Raw genomic sequence first — 19,787 nt, forward strand, 5'->3', positions numbered from 1 at the left:
GCTTTCTCTGGCTTCCCCATGATTTAGTGTTTTCTTAGTTTATTTTGTACAAGGTCAGTCTGCCCATCAATGGAATATGTGAGCCTCTCCCTTGTGACTGCTTTTATTGCTAACATTTAAATATGTGCCCACACATGCTGTCAAGAACATGGCCAATGCAGATGTTAAGATGTTCAAGTGCTGAAGTCAGTGTTGTAAAGCCCAAGATCTTAATTCAGTATTAAGTGAGAAATGCACCATATCTGCTCACAATGTCGACTTCCCTCCCTCATGCCTTTAATTCTCCTCTCCTTAAAATAAGTGCTTGACATGATAGCTAATTTTTATCTTCATGTTTTTTTTTTTTTTTCTTTTTTCTTTTTCTTTCTTGATGCTTTGGTATATGGTTCAAAATAATTTTTTTTTTCTCTTCTCTATCAGTGGAACCATTATTTCAACTAGATGTCCATTGTTGCTAGGTTGATTCAAAATGTACAAAGAAAAAAATCCAGTAAAAAAATTTTTTTTTTTACACTTTTTATTTTTTTTTTTTATTTTTTTTTTTTTATTAACTAAAACACTAAAACAATACTTAACCCTTGTGTTGTGTTAATTTTGTGCTAACACATTTTGTGTTACTAAGATTGTTTTTTGCATATATTATCACATATCTTGCATTAGATATTTTTATCAACTTCTTTAGTAATTATGACTTGTTTTGTACTCATTTTTAAATAAATTTATTATTATTATCAAAATTTTAAAAATAGATATTTTTATTAATAGAATGATTCATTAAACTGAGCTTAAACTGGGCCAGTGGGGGCACTCCCACTGCTGACATTTATTTAAAAATAAATAATAAATTAATAACTGTATGATTAATTATCTAAATAGATGTCGTTTGGGGGCCTGGGTAGCTCAGCGAGTATTGACGCTGACTACAACCCCTGGAGTCGCGAGTTTGAATCCAGGCCGTGCTGAGTGACTCCAGCCAGGTCTCCTAAGCAACCAAATTGGCCTGGTTGCTAGGGAGGGTAGAGTCACATGGGGTAACTTCCTCGTGGTCGCTATAATGTGTGGTTCTCACTCTCTGTTGGGCGCATGGTGAGTTGTGCATGGATGCCATGGAGAATAGCGTGGGCCTCAACAAGCCACGTGATGAGATGCGTGGATTGACGGTCTCAGATGCGGAGGCAACTGAGATTCATCCTCCGCCACCTGGATCGAGGCGAGTCACTATGCTGCCACGAGGACTTAGAGCACATTAGGAATTGGGCATTCCAAATTGGGGAGAATAGGGGAGAAAGAAAAAAAAATAGATGTTGTTTTAAAGCCTAGAATCTGGACTTTACAATGCATATAGCTGATCCTACCAATTCTTAAATAATGCTTTTTAATTTGCTGACAATTTAGAACAGTTTCGTTCTTATTTGCAAATTTGTTATCACATTAATTATATTCAGAGTTGGTAAAACCATAAAAAAAAAAATGATAGCCATGTGTTATATATAATTGGAAAGATTTCAATTAGTAGAATGCAATGAGCAAATTTGTTTCACTCAGAGGCCAAATTGCAGTGAGTATTAGTGTATGAAATTCCCACAGATACACATAAATATAATAAACAAAAGTGCCTTTTGTCACTTTTTTCCATATTACTTCCTGAAACGTACATATAACAGACAATGACGCATCGTAGCATACAGTAGACTATCCCAATTCAAACGAGCTCAAACGCGACATAATAAGTAGATCTTGAAATATTCCTCAAAGACTATACATGGAAAGACGATACACTCTCGTGAGACTATGCTCCTTGAAACAACCACACCGTCTTTTTCCAGAACAGCCTGTATTTCTCCTGAGGTTACCTGTGGGTTTTTCTTTGTGTCCCGAACAATTCTTCTGACAGTGGCTGAAATCTTTCTTGGTCTACCTGACCTTGGCTTGGTATCAAGAGATCCATGAATTTTCCTCTTCTTAGTAAGTGATTGAACAGTACTGACTGGCATTTTCAAGGCTTTGGATATCTTTTTATATCCTTTTCCATCTTTATAAATTTCCATTTACCTTGTTACACAGGTCTTTTGACAGTTCATTTCTGCTCCCCATGGCTCAGTATCTAGCCTGCTCAGTGCATCCACGTGAGAGCTAACAAACTCATTGACTATTTATACACAGACACTAATTGCAATTTAAAAAGCCACAGGTGTGAGAAATTAACCTTTAATTGCCATTTAAACCTGTGTGTGTCACCTTGTGTGTCTGTAACAAGGCCAAACATTCAAGGGTATGTAAACTTTTGATCAGGGCCATTTGGATGATTTCTGTTATCAGTATGATTTAAAAAGGAGCCAAACAACTATGTGATAATAAATGGCTTCATATGATCACTATCCTTAAATAAAAGACAGTTTTTTTTTTTTTTGCATGATCAGTCATATTTTCAAAATCAATGCCAAAATTTCACAATTTCTGCCAGGCTATGCAAACTTTTGAGCACAACTGTATATATGAGTTGCAATCTAAATTATTCAACCCCCCGACCAGCAATACGTTCTGGTGACGTGAATAAAAACACATCAACTAAAACCTCAGTAAACAGTAAAAGTCATTCATTTATGGAGCATCCTTTACCCTTAATAACATCAAATAAATGTTTCAGGTAAGTGTTCTCAGGCTTCGGACACCTCTCTATTAGAATTTTTGCACATTTCTCGTGAGAAAAAGCTTCAAGTTCATTGACATTCTTTGGTTTCTGTGCTGCCACTGCTTCCTTGAAATACCAACAACGATTTTCAATGTGATTTTAATGACGTACTGAAAGGGCCATTCAGTGACATTCCACGACCCATCCCTGAACCACATTTGAGACAATTTATCTCATTTTTGCCAAAATGGCCTGATACCTGAAAGAATCCGTGGCGACAGTCAACGCTTCTATACAGAGACTTCCTTAATAAAAAATTTTTTTAAAGTGCCATCTAAACAGATTTTACAGTTTTTATCTTGTATAAACTTAGTGTCTTATCTAATATTGTAAATATGTTTTGAAGAACCTTTGTTTGCCATGTGAATAGCCTAGTTGCTGACATGGCGTTAAAACTAAATAAACAAACAGACAAAACATGGCGACAGTCACATAGTCAGGATAACCATTTCCTGCAGCTGCAAAACACCCCCAGAATAGGACTGACCCACCTCCATGCTTGACTGTGTCCACCCCATATCTTCCCAAATTTTTCAGCTTCCTGCAGGGAAAGTTGTGTTTCTTGAAGAAACACTATATCATATTTCTTACGCTTAAGAGGAGAAATAACCTTCCTTTTTATGGGGTGCCCCAACCGATTCACATTCCACGTGGTGAGTGACAATCCACTCATACTAACATTTGACATTTTGACATATTAGAAAAAATAGATTGTGTGTCAAAAATAAAATTATAAAGACCACATTCCAACATTAGTGCAACAATTAAACCCCAAATGTCCCCCAAACCAAACAAACAGAAAAAAGAAAGACGTGCACATTAACCCCGCGCAAAACATCGCCAACTGGCGTCCGTCCTTCTAAACTCAAACAGTCCATGTACGCCTATGAGAGCCTCTGCAACAACTTGAGCATCGGATTGCTCAAGTACGGTGTTTCTATGCAAATTTTGTGAGACAGAATTACTCAACAGAAGATAGTCTATAAAACAAACTCCAGCCATAGGTGGAATAAACACAAAGAACATGTAGATTCATCCACATAACTGTCCTGAAGTTGTGTTCAGTCTCCTCAGGCAGTCACATGAATGTTCAGTGAGCCGGCCCATTCGACTGCTACATGAGTGCAACAAATTACCCAATCACTCAATGTCCTGCAAGAATTACTCCACAAAACAAACTCCAACCAATAGGAGGCATAAGCACAAAGAACATGCAGATTCATCCACAACACTGTCCTGAAGGAGTGCTACTAAACAAAACAAACTCCAGCCACTAGGCAGAACCAGGACAAAAAGAAACAAAAAAGGCACTCTGTTTACTCGGACGGTCAAGTGAATGTTCAGTGAGTCTGTGCACTTGGCTGGAATGTGAGTACCACACAAAACAGCTTAGTCTATTAACTTTATGAAGGACATTGCTTGCTGGGGACATGTAAATAATTTACGGCCATCCTTATCATCTGTTCTCAATTTGGAGCATTTTCGGGAACATCAGTGCAAAAGCGACCTTCTGTTGATGTAAGAATTTCTTGCATTCCTTGAATCGATCATGTTTCTCTCTTGTCGAATTCGCAAAGTCTGGGAACATGAAAATTCTATGGTTCTTCCAAGAAAGCCTTCCCTTACTCCTCGAGTAACACGTGATCTTTATCGGATGATCTTAGAAATTTCACCAGAATTGATCGGGGCCTGTCTCCCTCAGCAGATCGCCGAGCCGGAACCCTGTGAGCTCGCTCAATTTGGCCTGTTATGTCGAGCAGACTCGGAAAGAGCCTGTCCAGGAATTTCACCATATCCCGACCTTCTTCCTCAGAAATTCCAACAGTTCGGACATTATTCCGCCAGTTATGGTTCTCCAAGTCCTCCAACTTCTCCCAGACGCGCTCCAAATCCACCTTGGTCCCTAGCGGATTAGCAGCTAATTCCGTCTCCGATGACTCCAAATAATCGATCCGTTTCTCGACATCCCCCACTCTTGTAACCACCTCAGTAAATTTAGTCTCCATGGCAGTGATCGATCGACGTATTACAGCAAGATCCTCCAAGTCAGCAACGACCTTCATCAGCATTGCCGACATGTTCAACAATTCATGCCGAATTTCCCTCACTTCTCAGGCCAAATCGGCTCCCGGGCTTGCGGCCTGCTTGGGTGCGTCAGCTTGAGCACGTAAGTGTATTTTAATGTCTCCAGAGCCCGAGGATTTTGAATTCTTTGACATATTGTCTTCCTAGAACAGTTAAGGATCAGGGTGTATCGAATCTCACTGGTTTATGACACAAGTATTAAAACTAGCAAAGTGCGCAGAGCTCGCCGTTCACACATCCGGACCCTGCATGGCATCACCTGACTCCCCTACTCCAGTGATCTATTGAAGATCAGTGTGAAGATGGGGGCCAGTTGGTTAGAACAGGGTTTTATACAAGCAGTTGAAACACCATCTGGGCACTGTGCTTTCCTTGTCTTTTGTTTTCGGAAGACACTGCACACCCCTTCACAGATCTTAAGTGCAGGTTTTGTAGCAGGAGGTGGGAGGAGCGGGGTAGCTGGAGGTGTTTGTGTGAAGTGAAGGTCAGAGTGGGTGTGGTGTGTGAGATTGGGCCTTTCAAATCTACAGTAGAATATATTCAGGTCATCAGCCAGTTGTTGGATCCCTACAGTGTTGGAGGAAGGCCTCTTGAAGTTAGTAATGTCTTTCAGGCCACTGCACACTGATGCAGGGTCATTAGCTGAAAACTTGTTTTTCAGCTTATCAGAATAGCTTCTTTTAGCCACTCTGATTTCCTTATTCAGTGTGTTCCTGGCCTGATTGTACAAGACTTTATCCTCACCTCTGTAAGCGTCCTCTTTGGCCTGACGAAGCTGCCGGAGTTCTGCTGTAAACCACGGTTTGTCTTTGTTGTATGTTAAATAAGTCCTAGTAGGAATGCATATACCCTCACAGAAACTGATATATGATGTCACAGTATCTGTGAGCTCGTCCAGATTGGTGTCTGCAGCCTCAAAAACACTCCAATCAGTGCAGTCAAAGCAGGCTTGTAGTTCCAGCTCTTCTTCATTGGTCCATCTCTTTACAGTCTTTATTACAGGTTTAGTTTCTGCCTGTAGGTTTGAAGATGAACCAGACAGTGATCAGAGATTCCCAAAGCTGCTCTAGGGACAGAGCGATATGCATCCTTTATTGTTTTGTAGCAGTGATCCAGTATATTTCTGCCTCTGTTTGGGCATGAAATGTGCTGTTTGTATTTGGGCAGTTCACGTGTGAGGTTTGCTTTGTTAAAATCCCCAAGAATAATAATAACTGAATCTGGGTATTGTTGTTCCATGTCTGTGATTTGATCAGCCAGCTGTTCCAGCACTACATTTACGCACGCGTGTGGCAGGATATAAACATTCACCAGAATAAGCGAGGAAAACTCCCGCTGCGAGGAGAAAGGCTTACAGTTATTCCACAGCGCTTCCAAATTAGGACAGCACATCTTTAATGTTGTTACATCTGTACACCAACTTTCAGTCATGTAAATGCATGTTCCACCGCCTCTTGTTAAATCCGCGATGCGATCTGCTCTGAACAGCTGAAAGCCCGGCAGATGTAACGTGCTGTCCGGAATGGCTTCACTCTGCCAGGTTTCTGTGAAGCACAAGAGCAGCAGAGGTTGAAAAGTCCTTGTTTGTACAGGTGAGGAGATGTAGTTCGTCCATTTTGTTAGGAAGAGAGCAGAGATTCGCTAGATGAATACTCGGCAGTGCTGTTCGAAAGCCGTATTGGTCACAAAGCCTGACCAGCACACCAGTTCGTTTCCCTCTTCTGCGTCTCTTTAACAACACATCTGTGCCTCTGGCTAAAATGTCAGCAAAGTTTCAAAAACCAGGAAAAGATTGTCTATATGTGCTGCCGAATGTTCAGCAGTTCATCCCTTTCGAAAAATATTGCTAAACACAGGACAATTGCTGTCTTTGTATAATGGAATTTATTTAGCATCTTAGCTCAAGAATTTATAAAATTATGAACAAAACACACTATAAAATCTTATTTTAGAGAGATCAATAATTGTGTCAGATTTTACTGGCTCGAATCAAGTTTTGATACAGTTTGAGAAATATAGCCTAGAAACTGCATTTTCTGCTCAAGTGACACAAGTAAATGGCACTGTTACAAAAATCTTGTCTGTATCTTTTTGTGGGTATATTTTAGGATGTGTAATCCATAAGTAATTGAAGACTATAATGTTTTTCTTTCCTTTTGAAAAGGAACTGAATGCATTAACTAGAAAAAAATTCTCACAACTAAAAGTTTTAAACTTTAACAGGCCTATAAACGTGGTAAAACAAGCCTTCAAATGTCGAATGCAGAGTTACATTAATGTAAAAATCACATTAAACCCGACCTAGTTGTTCACACTGAAGGCACATTGGAAAAAATCAGATGCGTATCCTATTTATTTCCACATATGAAAGTGTCCCAGATCTAATTCGAAAATATCAGATTCAAAGCACTTTCGGCTGTTCACACTGTCATCCAATTAACAGATCTGTCACACGTGGGTGAAAAAATCAGATTTGGGCCACATTCAGCTGCGGTGTGAACATAGCATTGTAATATTTACAGTGTGGCTTTATTGTATATTGCCAACAAAATCATTGTAATGTATTAAAAAATACCGTACATCGCCCAGCCCTACTCAGAAAAAGAGTTTCCCTAATCAGTGATGGCAGAAAGCAGAATGGCAGCTCTCTTTTTGGGCTTTGCCTTAGCAACACAGACTCCATTGGCTGTTTTCTTGGATCTTCGAGTGCTGTGGAGCCGGAGGAAGTAGCTGTAGCCAGAGGTTGTCATCCCAGCCAAGTCAAGTGTGTGACAGATTAGGAGTCTTTCCAGTGTGCACTGGGGCCGCCCATCTGTTTTCTAGCTTGGCAAGACCCAAACACCAACAACACTGACTCAAAAGATCTGAATTTTTTCTTTTTAGTTGTCTTCATCCTGTCATCCAATTGTTTGTGTTTAATACACAGCAGACTGGGAGGGTCTGAGTTTATTTGCAGCGAGAGAGAAAGATTCCAGATCAGATAAAAACCCGGAGCTTGCAGCGAGCATGATGACGTAGATTAGTTCCATTTTGCAGGGAAAGAACGAGGGAGGGGCAGCATGAGAGTGCTTTTGAAAAGCATGCACTGCAAATTAAATGCAAATTGTTTTGTGGAACTTGTGAAGAAACTAAGTCAAGCCTTCTCAAAAGTAGTTGACCTGTGTATGTGTGTTTTGACTCAGTAAAGTGGCTATATTTGCATTATGTTGATCTTACGTTTGTGTTTGTTTGAGATGTCTTAATTGTTTGAAAGAATGCACTAATCTTAGACTTGACTGCATACACGCACAAACAAAAACACATCTGTTGACCCATTCTGGTGCTAATGCCATGGTGTTCGAACCTCATCATTTTCCTTTTCTCTGTCTTTTGGACAGAGCCTTGGTACGGAGTGTGAATTTACTGAAATGTCTCCCCAATGCTTTGAGTTTCCATTGTATTGACTGTTTTTCTTTACTCTTCTTTCTTTTTTTACTCTTGTTTTTAGGTAAGGTTTGTAGGACTTCCCCCCCATTGTATGTCTGTGTGTATGTTTGAGTAAGTGTGTGTGTGTGGATTTTTTTTCTTGATATAATATGAAATAACTCCCCCTTTCACAGTGTAGCCTAACGGCTTCTCTTAGTTCTTCTCTGTTCGCTTACATTCACTAAACGTTCTCTGCTCAAAATACCAGCACAATGATTTGAAACTCATACCAAAATGAAATCAGTAAACATTAATGTATTTTTACATGTTTCCTCTTGATTGTGCTCAGAATTCACCTATATTAGAATAGTATTTGTATATTACTTTAATATATGTTTTGCTGCGATTTGGGGGGTGTTTTGATTGGCTGAGAACATGAGATGGGGCTCTCTGATTGGCTGTAAACATGATTCTGCCTCTTTCCCATGATCCCCCTTGAATGGCTTGCAGAATGAGCCTCAATCTCCCGCCCATTCTCCCACTCCTTCCGCCTTTGATTGGCCTATCTGCCTCCATCTACTTTTGTGAAGTGAATGAACACGTGTGATACATGTGGGAGTGGAAATTGTATGTAATGAGAGAGTGTGTGTTTATGTGTGTCACAAACAAAAAGGGGTGGGGGCTAAGGTGTTTTAGCTTGCAGGGAGAATTCTTCACACCATCCTGCCTGCATCCACTTCTCTTATAAGTATACACTTAAGCCTTACCTGACCCATCTCGTTCCCCCTCTCCTGCAAAGCATGCTGGCTGTAGAGACCCAGTCTTGTGAACCTGAGTTTTCAGCAGCACAAGAGACTGAAAAGCAGATTGGAATTTATTCTAGATAAATGGCAAGAGGAAAACGGCAGTGAAATAGATTTAGTCCTCTAAATACCATGCGCTGCTAAAAGCTCAGTCACAGTGTATGCTTCTCATAGCTTGTACAGCTGCGCGATGAAGTATGCATATGATGGTCTCTCTGTCTCAGAACCACATTTACGCGGAGACTTTGAGACACATGAGGGATTGGAGAAAGGGGGAAGCTGGGAGGAGGGTGTTTTTTTGGATTGTGTGATGGCTGGTATATTTCTGTTGACAATCAATCAAGAGAGGGGAAACGAGAGCGTGGACAGCTTTAGGACCATGAGAGAAGGATAGCGGGGAGACTTATGTTTTAGATGGAAGTCCACAGCAAAACACTGAGTCAGAAATTAGTAACTGAATCCTTTTTTCTTTGTCTTGGAGGAACTTGAACGCCTGACATAATAGTACTATTTCTATGTTCTGAAATGGGCAATAAAGAGAAGGAGAGCAGGAATGTTGGGGATGGTGAGAGGGCATCCCTGTAATCACTCCGGCCCAATGGTAGGGGGTACACCAAAGCCCCTGCACTCAAACCCGACCCCTAACCCTTTACCCCTGAACGCTCTCTTTGTGCCTCAGTCTTCCTGCTTAACCAATTGGTGTTTCTTTTTTGCAGCATTATGATCCTGGCCATGTTGTGCTGATGGTAAACTTAGTGGTAAATGTTATTTTTACCCCTGATTGAATTGGTTATTTTATTTTGATTTGATTTATGCTTTCATTTTCGTTTTGTTTGATTTTACTTCCCCCATTTCTTGTTTTGATATGACTCTCATCATCAGAGCACCAGTGTTTAATAGGCTTAAACTGTCTCTACCTCTCTTTGTATTAGTCTTCATTCTGCTGCCCGTCTCTTAGTGTTCAAAATGCACTATTCTAGAACACTCTCATTCTGTTTGTTTCCAGTTGTGGGGGGGTATTTAGTTTCACTTCCCCTTTTTTGTTGCATTGCACTTTATTCGTCCAGTCTCGTTATGTTTTCACTGGAATGCATAATGCTAGTTTTGACCTCACATTGTTCCTAAAGACTGTGATTGTTGGGAAGGCAAAGGATTGAGATTTGACTTTGGGCCTGATTTTGGGATTCCCCCTTACCTTTAAGGGAAAATGATCAGACATACTCTAACCACGCAGGTAATTGATCTTCAAATTATGCCATAATTAGACTACACCAATTATCTGTTAATTATGACAAGAAAAAGTTTCAAACATTCCCCGTTTTAATTACAATACCAGATATTTGAATACCTTCATGTTAAGTCAGATATCTAATACATATAGTTGTAATTTTTTATAGAGATTTTCTATATTTGACTGTTTAGAAAAGCTCTAGTGCTCCCAAGTGGTAGGGTGAATCCCACAGTGCACTTTTCTGTAAGGTATGGTGGGGGCTGGAGTCCCATCAGGCCTTTATTGTTCCGCACACGCTCCTTTATCATTTCATTACTGGAACAATTATACCACTGGGCTGAAACTCCTGTCTCTCTCTCTCTCTCTACCACAAATTAGACAGTCTAAGGTTTCCAAATCATGTGCGTCTTTTTCTACTCAAGGGCTAGGAATTAATGAGTCATCTGTGGTGACACAAACATAGTTTTCTCAAAATGTCTGGCTTCATACTACTGGTTCCTTAATTATTTTTAATTTTGTGAAATATAAAATACTTAATTAATTCTACTGGTAGTTCAACAGGGTAACAATGGTAATTATATTTTCCACTAAGTTTTGCAAACCTATCAGCGTTTTTATACTTGGCTTATTTACCATTGTACCGATAACACTATGTTGATAGTATAAGGAGATTCCCATAATGTGACAGGGCTTTCTGCATCTCTAGTAGCTGTGGATAATCAGAACTCATGCTAATTCCTAGCCCTTTTGCGGCATTATTTAATTTAATGTAGAAATTACTATTCACATATGTGCTGTATCATGTCATATAATTTGTGCTACTCACAAGTGTGTTCCCTGTTGCCTTTTGTCATTATCACATCAGCCCAAGGGTATGAACTGACCCTGCTTTTAAAACTTAATCGAACCAGCTCCCCCCCACGCACACACAAAAGAATAAATACAATTTGACAAAAAAGAAGACTGACAGAATTTACTGAAATCCAAATAATTAATTGGAGAGTGATTAACTGACCATGGTGATCTCCATGCAACCGCAAATTCTTGTGCCTCTTTCTCCTTTATTTGAGACCCCCACCCACCTTTTTCTGTCTCCGTGTCTGAATGTTTGCCACCCCCCCACCCCATCCCCACACTCCCAGGTAAGTACATCCTTTACCCAACCCTGCACCACGGCAACCTCTGGCCTTTTTTTTACATCACTGCTGCTGTAGCTCAGTGCTTGTGTCCTTATTCTCTCTTTTCTCTTTGTCTCCCTCCCTGTCTGTCTCTCTCTCTCTTTGCTTCGTTTGGCTGGTTATGAGTGGATTAAGCAATTATGTGTCAATATTCAGTGTAGTTTTGTCTTTTTTTTTTTTTCTTTTTTTTTTTTTGTATCATTCTGATTTGTTCATTTGTTCTGATGTTACTTTTCCTCTGATCTAGGTCTTTTCACAGCTTGTGTATATATATATATTTAAAAAAAAAATATGACAGGCTATTTATATCAGTAAAACAATAATATCATGGGGGACATAAACCTTCATTTGCATCTAGGTGGACCTGCAGGGGTTTAAACTGCATATGGTCTAAGAGTCTGAAGAGGATAATGGATATGTAAGACATACAGGAAGGACATGCTGTGGATCAGGAAGTCATTGTTGTCGCAGCACTGCGAAATGATGCAGTAAATACTAATTACTCCTCCCTCTCTTAAACACACCCTCTGGCAACCCACATGCTTCCTGCCCTGAGTTAAGAACATGAGTTGGACGGAACTGCATTGTGATAGGTTGGTAAAAAAAAAAAAAAAAAGAGTTATGGGGGATAATGTGAAAAAAGTGAGGAAGTAAGAAAGGTAGAAAAAGACAATCCACAGCAATCAGGCCACTATAGAGATACTGCAAAATATAAAACAAAATTTTCAGTCCACCTTCCCCTCGTTTTCAGTCCCTCGCTTTTAATGAAAGCTTTTTTTATAGTGTTTGTGTATGCAGTTCCTATGCAGTTAGTTGTTTAAAAAAACAAAAAACATTGGCAGCAAACTCAAATGGTAAACAAAATGAAAACTAGCCTTAATTAAAATCATATTGCAGCAACTGGAATGGCATTTTAAAAGAGAGCTGCACATGAAGCTGTGAGAATGGCTAGAGTTTGGTTCACTGTAGCTTTCTGGTCTCTTGCACTTGAAGGCAGTCTCTCTAACCCAGCACCCTGTGCTCTAAGCAGGCTGTCCCGCCCCAAGTGTTCTCTTTTGTCTGAATGAGTCTAACCTCTGTCCCATTTCTCTCTCTCTGCCTCTCCCCCCCAAACTCACAGGACGGACTGACCCTGTGCCCATCGTCCTCAAATATGATGTCATGGGAATGGGGCGCATGGAGATGGAGGTGAGATGATGGTTGTGTGTGCTTTTCTTACTCTGTACTGAATGTGAATATATTAATTTAGGCATCTCTAACCTGTATGTGTGCACACCCACAGCTGGACTATGCAGAAGATGCCACAGAGAAGCGCCGGGTGTTGGAGATAGAAAAAGAAGACACAGAGGAACTGCGCCAAAAATACAAGGTGAAATTCTGTAATAGGAGCTCTCTCTTTTCATTTATGTGTCGACCCTTTGCTCATCATCTCCTCTCTGTCCTGTCATCATCTCTTTTCAGTACTCCTCAATTCCCTCTTTTTTTTTTGTAGAGTAAATCTGTGGATGTTTAAGACTGATTTTTCACAGTCGCTAGCCTTGGACAGACACAAAGCTTTCCTTGTTCCACTGCAGCTCAAACAAATAAACACACACAAAAAAATAACTGCTCTTTGTGGGTACCCTATTTAGAGTTTACTTCTCTCTCTCATTATCAGCAGATAAATGTGAAAATGTATTCTGCATTCTCCTTCACACGCAATGCACAGACTTGACATCTTAAACCCTATCAAACTATCCTACATGTACAGTCCATAAGTCCAGATTCGCATTGCCTTTTTCCAATAACGCCGAAAAATTGTCAATTTTCAGATGCGCTCAACCTCCCTCCATTAATTTTTTTTTATTTGTTGTTTTGTGTTTTGTAGGATTATGCGGAAAAGGAGAAAGCCATAGCCAAAGCTCTGGAGGATCTGAGGGCCAACTTCTACTGTGAGCTGTGTGATAAGCAATATCAGAAACATCAGGAGTTTGACAATCACATCAATTCCTATGACCATGCACACAAACAGGTATGAGAGATTCACATGGGCATGACATGTTTTCTTTATGTTCAAAGATGAATTCACCTTGTGACACCACACCACCTTGCCCTCATTTGACTCAGTAAATTATTGTTCCTTTCTCTCTGTCTAATCCTACAGAGACTAAAGGAGTTGAAGCAGAGAGAGTTTGCTCGGAATGTGTCGTCTCGTTCTAGAAAGGATGGCAAGAAACAGGAGAAGATGCTGCGCCGTCTTCATGAATTGGCAGAACAAAGGAAGCAGCAAGATCAGTAAGTTAAATTCTAAGTCTATCTTCTAATGGGTTTTTGGGAAGTGTTACCAATCATAGCACAAGGTCATAGCACATGTTTTCACTGTGGCATTTTACTGTCCATTTACAGATATGTCCATGTCAACAATGTTAACTTTACTTTTCAGAGGAATGAAATAGAAGCCATGATGTTTTCTTTTTCCTGACCATTCTATTTTAGTGTCGCTGGTAGTGGCCCTATGTTTAAACCCACCACAGTGACAGTAGGTGGTGAGAAGGAAGAAGACTCCATGGATGGTGTGCCTATGACAATTGATTCCAACACAGAAACTAGTGAAGATAAAGGAGTCTGTGGTGTTGGTGGTCAAGGCTCCCCTAGAACATCCCCTACTATCAGCTTTGGCTTCAACAAAACTAGCTCTTCCCCAACACCCTGTGGAGGCTCACAGGCTCCCAAAGTCAGTGTCTCTTTCTCCTTTGCCAAAAAAGCCCCCGTCAAACTTGAGACAGCTGCAGCTGTCTTTGCAGACCATGTTGAGGAGTCAATGGAGGGAGAAGAAGGTCAGGAAGAGGAAGGAGAAAAGACAGAAGGAGAAGAAAGAGCTGTGGCATCTAACACTGATAGCCCACAAGGTACAGCAGGAGGTGGGTGCGAAGGAGGAGGTGGCAGTGGTGAGGATGAACAGTCACAACCAGATGATGGAGAAACCCTCGCCTCCACCTTGAATAAGCTAAAGATGATGATGAAAAAGGAGGAAGGTTACTCTGGACAGGAACCACAGTATTACCATTATGTACCTCCTGCACACTGTCGGGTCAAGCCCCATTTCCAGTTTCTGCTTTTCATGAAGGCCTCAGACCAGTGTGCCAGTAAGGAAGAAGAGGATGGTGAGATAGATGAGAAGGCAGCAGCAGGTGAAAATGGAGAGCAAACACATCTAAAAGTCAGCAGTAAATCTGAAAAAGGGACTGAGAATGAACGTATAGAAGAGCAAAACACAAATCCTTCTCCCACATCAACCAAAATGAAGACAGAGGAAGAATCGTGTAGTACCCCAGCGGGGCAAAGTAATACAGCAGTTTTAGATATCTCTTCTCAACCAGCTGATACCAAGCAAGGAATGTCTGAGTCTGCAGACACAGGTCCTCGCATGCCATCTGGGCCTTTCTTTCCTGTGCTTAGTAAGGATGAAAGCACCACCTTGCAGTGGCCTTCTGAATTGCTGGAGTTCACTAAGGCTCAGCCATCTCTCTCCTACAGTTGTAATCCTCTCTACTTTGACTTCAAGCTGTCAAGAAACAAAGGAAACTGGGCAGGCAAAAACAGCAAACCTGCCAAGCCAGTTAGCACTGATGGAGGAGAGGGATCTAAGTCTGACAACATGGATACTACTCCTGCCACTATTGGAGAGACTTGCACTGCCACAATGGTAGCAGGACCAAATACTGATCAAAAGGAACATACATCCTTAAAAGAGGAGGGTGCTGAAAATGAGAACAAAGAACAGAAATTACCAAGTAGTGAAGATGTGTCTGGAGGGTCTAAGAAAAAGAAAAAGAAGAAGAAACACAAGAAATCAAGCAAGCATTCTAAATGCAGTGAAAAAGAAAAAGCAGCAGTGGAGGGGGAGTTAGAGAATGAGATGCCAGGAGAGAAAACTAAAAAGAAAAAAAAGCATAAAAGAAAGAAAAGCAAAAATAAACCACTTGATGCTGAGGAAAATGAAGAAGAGGGAGTTGACCATAAGGAAAAAGAGAAAGACAAGGGGGTCAAAGATGGAGTGTCCTCTGCCCAGTCATTGGTAGTAACAGTTTCCCATGAGGGAGGAAAGAGAAAACGATCCCACAAGATTTCACAGTGTTCTGGAATTGAGGAAAGCAGTGCAGAAAAGCCCAGCTCTGCAGAGGAGCGCAATGTTTCTAAACGCCTTAAATCTGACCCCAGCGCACCTGCTGCCTCTTGTTCTGCCTCAGCCCGGAAGAGCTTAAGTGGAGGTCAACCTCCCAGCAGTGACAGTGAGGAGGATGGAGGATCATCCTCTCAGCGTTCCCGACCAGCTCGCCATTGCTCCACACCGCCACGTGAGCAGCGCAGACACCACAGTGATGATTCTGGACGATCAGGACATTCACGTAGTAGATCATCTCGTGGAGGCGACCGTAACCATAGACGCCACAGAGGTCAGAAGTCACGCAGTCGATCCTATTCAAGTAGCTCCGAGCATTCCTCTGCAAGGAGCAGTGCTTACAGCCACCGTAGTCATAGCTACTCAGACAGTTATAGTGACTATAGTGATAAAGAACATCGCCACAGATCAAGAAGACCTTCTTCAGATTCAGACTATGAGAGGCGTGATAGTGGCCGGTCTCACAGACGGAACTACTCCTCATCTTCCTCTGAGGACTCTCGTTCCCGCTCACGCTCACATAGCCGCAGGAAACATCATAGGCGGAGACACCAACGGAGTAGTAGCCGCAGCTCTAGTCGCAGTAGTAGGAGCAGCAGCGCTCGCTCCTATAGACGCAGTAGTTATAGTCGCAGCCGTAGCTCTGTTAGTCGTTCATCTAGCTCCACTAAGGGATCTCCACTTCGACACGGTCACAACCGCCGATCTGACAGTGCCACACAACGACGTGATTTCAACCGGTCACGCATTTACCGTTCCCAGTCTCCAAGGTCCTCTTCCCGCACACAGACCCGAAACAGCAACTCTTCATCTGCACAAGGAACTAGAGGTAGTGGTGGAGCTGCCTCAAAGGAGGACGGAGTTGCTGCAGAACATAGAAATTCATTCACTGCTCGACAGCTACTGGAGAAAATCCAATCTCGAAAAGGAGGGGATGAGTCTGGAACTGGCACCAAGCCAGGCATTAAGATCAAGGACCCTCCACAAGGATACTTTGGGCCCAAGCTCCCCCCTGTCCTTGGAAACAAAAGTATTTTGCCCCTCTTTGGTAAATTCCAGGCTGGAAAGAAACTGCCATTATTTTCTCTTACACGTTTAATTGAAGGTGAAAAGTCAGAGCAGGGGAAAAATTCTGATAGTAGTGAAGTGATCTTGGTAGAACCCATTCGTGAGTTTCCCCCTCCTCCTCCTCCACCCCAGCCACCAGTCCAACAACAGCAACAACAAAAGCTGCAGTTAGAGGAGGCTGTACCAAATGCTGTAGTGACCGAGGAGACCAGACATCCAGCCTCAGACCCACAGGTCTTTCATGAGTCTCAGCAACAATATGAGCATGATCCGGCTATGATGATGCCACAATACCAAGGTGAGGCAAGGCAAGACCCCAGTAATCCCATGTTGGATGGACATCTGATGGGGCCTGATATGGGTCCACAGAGTACTATGCATGCCTATGCTGGTTACCCTGCACCCACTATGGAGGATGGGGAAATAGGCATGGAAGCTGAAGAAGATGGACTTGCACCTTTAGAAAGTCAACCAATCACCTTTACCCCAGAGGAAGTGGAAAAGTACAGCAAGTTGCAGCAAGCAGCTCAACAGCACATTCAACAGCAGCTATTAGCCAAGCAGGTGAAGAGCTTCCCTTCAGCTGCAGCTGCTGCAGCAGCAGCTAACTTGGCAGCAGCTGCTAACCTTGCCCCTGCACCTCCGCCTCCACCAGCTGCATTGCAGCCTATTCACATCCAGCAACCCACAGTTTCTGCAGCATCTGCTACCTCCCTTACCACAATGCAGCATGCCATCCTGCAGCATCATGCTGCTGCTATGGGCATTCATCCCCATACCCCACACCATCATCACCCTGCACATGCCCAACTTGCCCAGATTCACCATATCCCTCAACATCATCTAACCCCTATCTCCTTGTCACCATTGGGCCATTCCTTAGGCCATTCATTGGGTCACTCTTTAGGACACACAGGCCTGATTCCATCTCACCACACTGCCTTTTTGTCAGGCCAACCAATACATATTATACCAGCCTCTGCGCTCCATCACACCCCTTTTGCTCTACACCATGTCCCCCATGCTGCCCTCTACCCAACTCTCTTTACCCATCGGCCAGCCACTGCAGCAGCAGCGGCTGCCCTGCAACTACACCCCCTTCTTCACCCTATCTTCTCAGGGCAGGACCTCCAACACCCTCCAAACCATGGCTCCTGAAAATTGCATCCCGCTCTTCATATAAAGAGGACCAGGCCCAGTAGTGTGAAAGGGTAAAGAGTTTTAGCCAGTGGGTGGCATGCTATGACTACCCAAAATCCTCTGTCCTCTACGTACTCTGCTACCGTAAGGGGATCTCAGTAGGAAAGTTTATGGGTATATTTAAAGAATAAGAGTAAGATCATCTCGGCTGCCTTTTGAGATTGTAATGTGATGGAAATCATGTGAAATTAGGACCAGGAGCTTGGTTGGCAGTTAGTGGTATATCATATACAGTAAATTCCCTCAAGGAGTATGGTACCAATGCAAGGGTTGATTTATAGGTGAAGGACCTGGATCTTACAACTATATAAAGGACAAGAAACCACTGGCATATCTTTTGTTTTCTATGGTATGTCATTTTTGTTCATTGTCTGATGTGTATCCAGAGGATGGCTGTAGGCCATGGGCAGTTTTAGAGGGTCATAGGGGAAAATGTTTTTCTGTGTACTAAACATTCTTGAGAGTTTATGAATTAACGCATTGTATGAATATGCAAAGATACACTTGTGCCTGGTTCTCAAAAACCAGGCTGTGATGAATTTGACGATTGGCCCACTGCAAGGTTAACATAGTATTTGGTCATTTTTAGCTCATACCAGTTATCATTAGAGTACCATACCATGGTGCCACAAAACCTGAACAAGATTAAAAGCCATACTTGGCATTCAACTATGTAAACCTATTTTTTTTCTAGTTGGTTTATAAATTATCTGAAAATAGTGAATGGAATATAGACATCACAAATGTAGATGTCACACATTTTTATAATGTCACAGGCTGTTGAAACTGCATACTAGGTTACACTTTGGAATTTGAGGGTTCACATCACTCGTTTATAAAATTGTGAAATATTGCACTGAAAAAATGTACAGATGCTGTTTTTGCATCTTGTAACAACTGTATGATTGTGTTCTGCAATAATTTTATTTTCTATTTTATTTTAAATTATTTTCAGTGTTTGTTTCTTTTTTGGAAAATGTTTTGGTTGTCTTTCTGTACAATTAGTTCAGTGTAAATAAACTTGTAGTAAAACGATAATGTAAAATAAAGGTTGATAACACCTGTTTAAAAATGCTAATAAAAAGAATAATGAAATGAAAATGGAAAAAAAAGTATATCATAAACATGATCAGGGCTGGTATTACAGAGGTCAGGGGAGTCTTTGGAAAGTGGAGGGACTGCAGAATGTTGTACAACTTTTGGTGACATTAATTGTACTGTAAATTGCAGCAATGACATTAGCTTTTTTAAGTCCTTCTTGATGCATCAGCAAATAAAACTGAGTTGTAATCACTTGGTGTAAAAGTGTGATATTTTTAATGTATTTTAACATTATTTTAGATTAATTTAACAGCATACCAGAAATTTGGGACAATTCTTGATGCAAACCGCCATAACCTGTTGCATTCTACAACTTGAATGAGATCAATTAATATGCCTAAATATATTTTAGAAGAATGTAAATGTATTACTTAAACTGCAGCACATTATGCATATTTTCTTAAAGGTATAAATAAGCCAGAACACGCTTTAATATTGAGAACATTTAATATAGTGAAAAAAATATTTTGGTAAACTTTTGGAAACATAAATATGAACTTCAGAGGGGAAAATCCTGGACTGTTTCTTTGATTCTTTGATTCTTTGATTTGAAGGGTGGGTTCTCTTTGCTAGTGCTCCCTTGGATTTTTATTTTAAGAAATCTCCTTACCCTCATGGTTCACTGAGACCTATGTGATAATGTTTCCTGCATTTGAATGCAAAGCTTACTATCACCATTAATTAAGCCACTGAAACACATTACCCCATAGGTACCATTTTAACAAATGCCTTCATTTAATAACTCCGGCTTAATCTTAGACCAAATAATTTTACATGGTTTAACAGTGGCAATTCACCAACATGTATCATATTTTGCTAGACATGGCTAAGTATGCTTTGTAAAAACTGATTTAATCTGTAA

General features: G+C 41.2%; 1 protein-coding gene across 6 annotated transcripts in view; it reads left to right on the forward strand.

Annotated features, from left to right (window-relative positions):
- Positions 1 to 19,117, forward strand: part of LOC127450811 (G patch domain-containing protein 8-like) — an 80,778-nt gene extending 61,661 nt beyond the window's left edge. For 3 of the 6 annotated variants that reach the window (XM_051715183.1, XM_051715184.1, XM_051715185.1), the window contains 5 exons: positions 12,515 to 12,582; positions 12,677 to 12,763; positions 13,262 to 13,405; positions 13,538 to 13,668; positions 13,870 to 19,117. In XM_051715183.1, coding sequence (XP_051571143.1) covers positions 12,515 to 12,582; positions 12,677 to 12,763; positions 13,262 to 13,405; positions 13,538 to 13,668; positions 13,870 to 17,782 — 4,343 coding nt within the window. In that variant the 3' untranslated portion in view covers positions 17,783 to 19,117. The other 3 variants (XM_051715186.1, XM_051715187.1, XM_051715188.1) reach the window with 3 other exon arrangements.
- The last annotated feature ends 670 nt before the right edge of the window (positions 19,118 to 19,787 follow it).

The sequence above is a fragment of the Myxocyprinus asiaticus genome, chromosome 13, assembly GCF_019703515.2.
Source record: "Myxocyprinus asiaticus isolate MX2 ecotype Aquarium Trade chromosome 13, UBuf_Myxa_2, whole genome shotgun sequence".
Lineage (NCBI taxonomy): Eukaryota > Metazoa > Chordata > Actinopteri > Cypriniformes > Catostomidae > Myxocyprinus > Myxocyprinus asiaticus.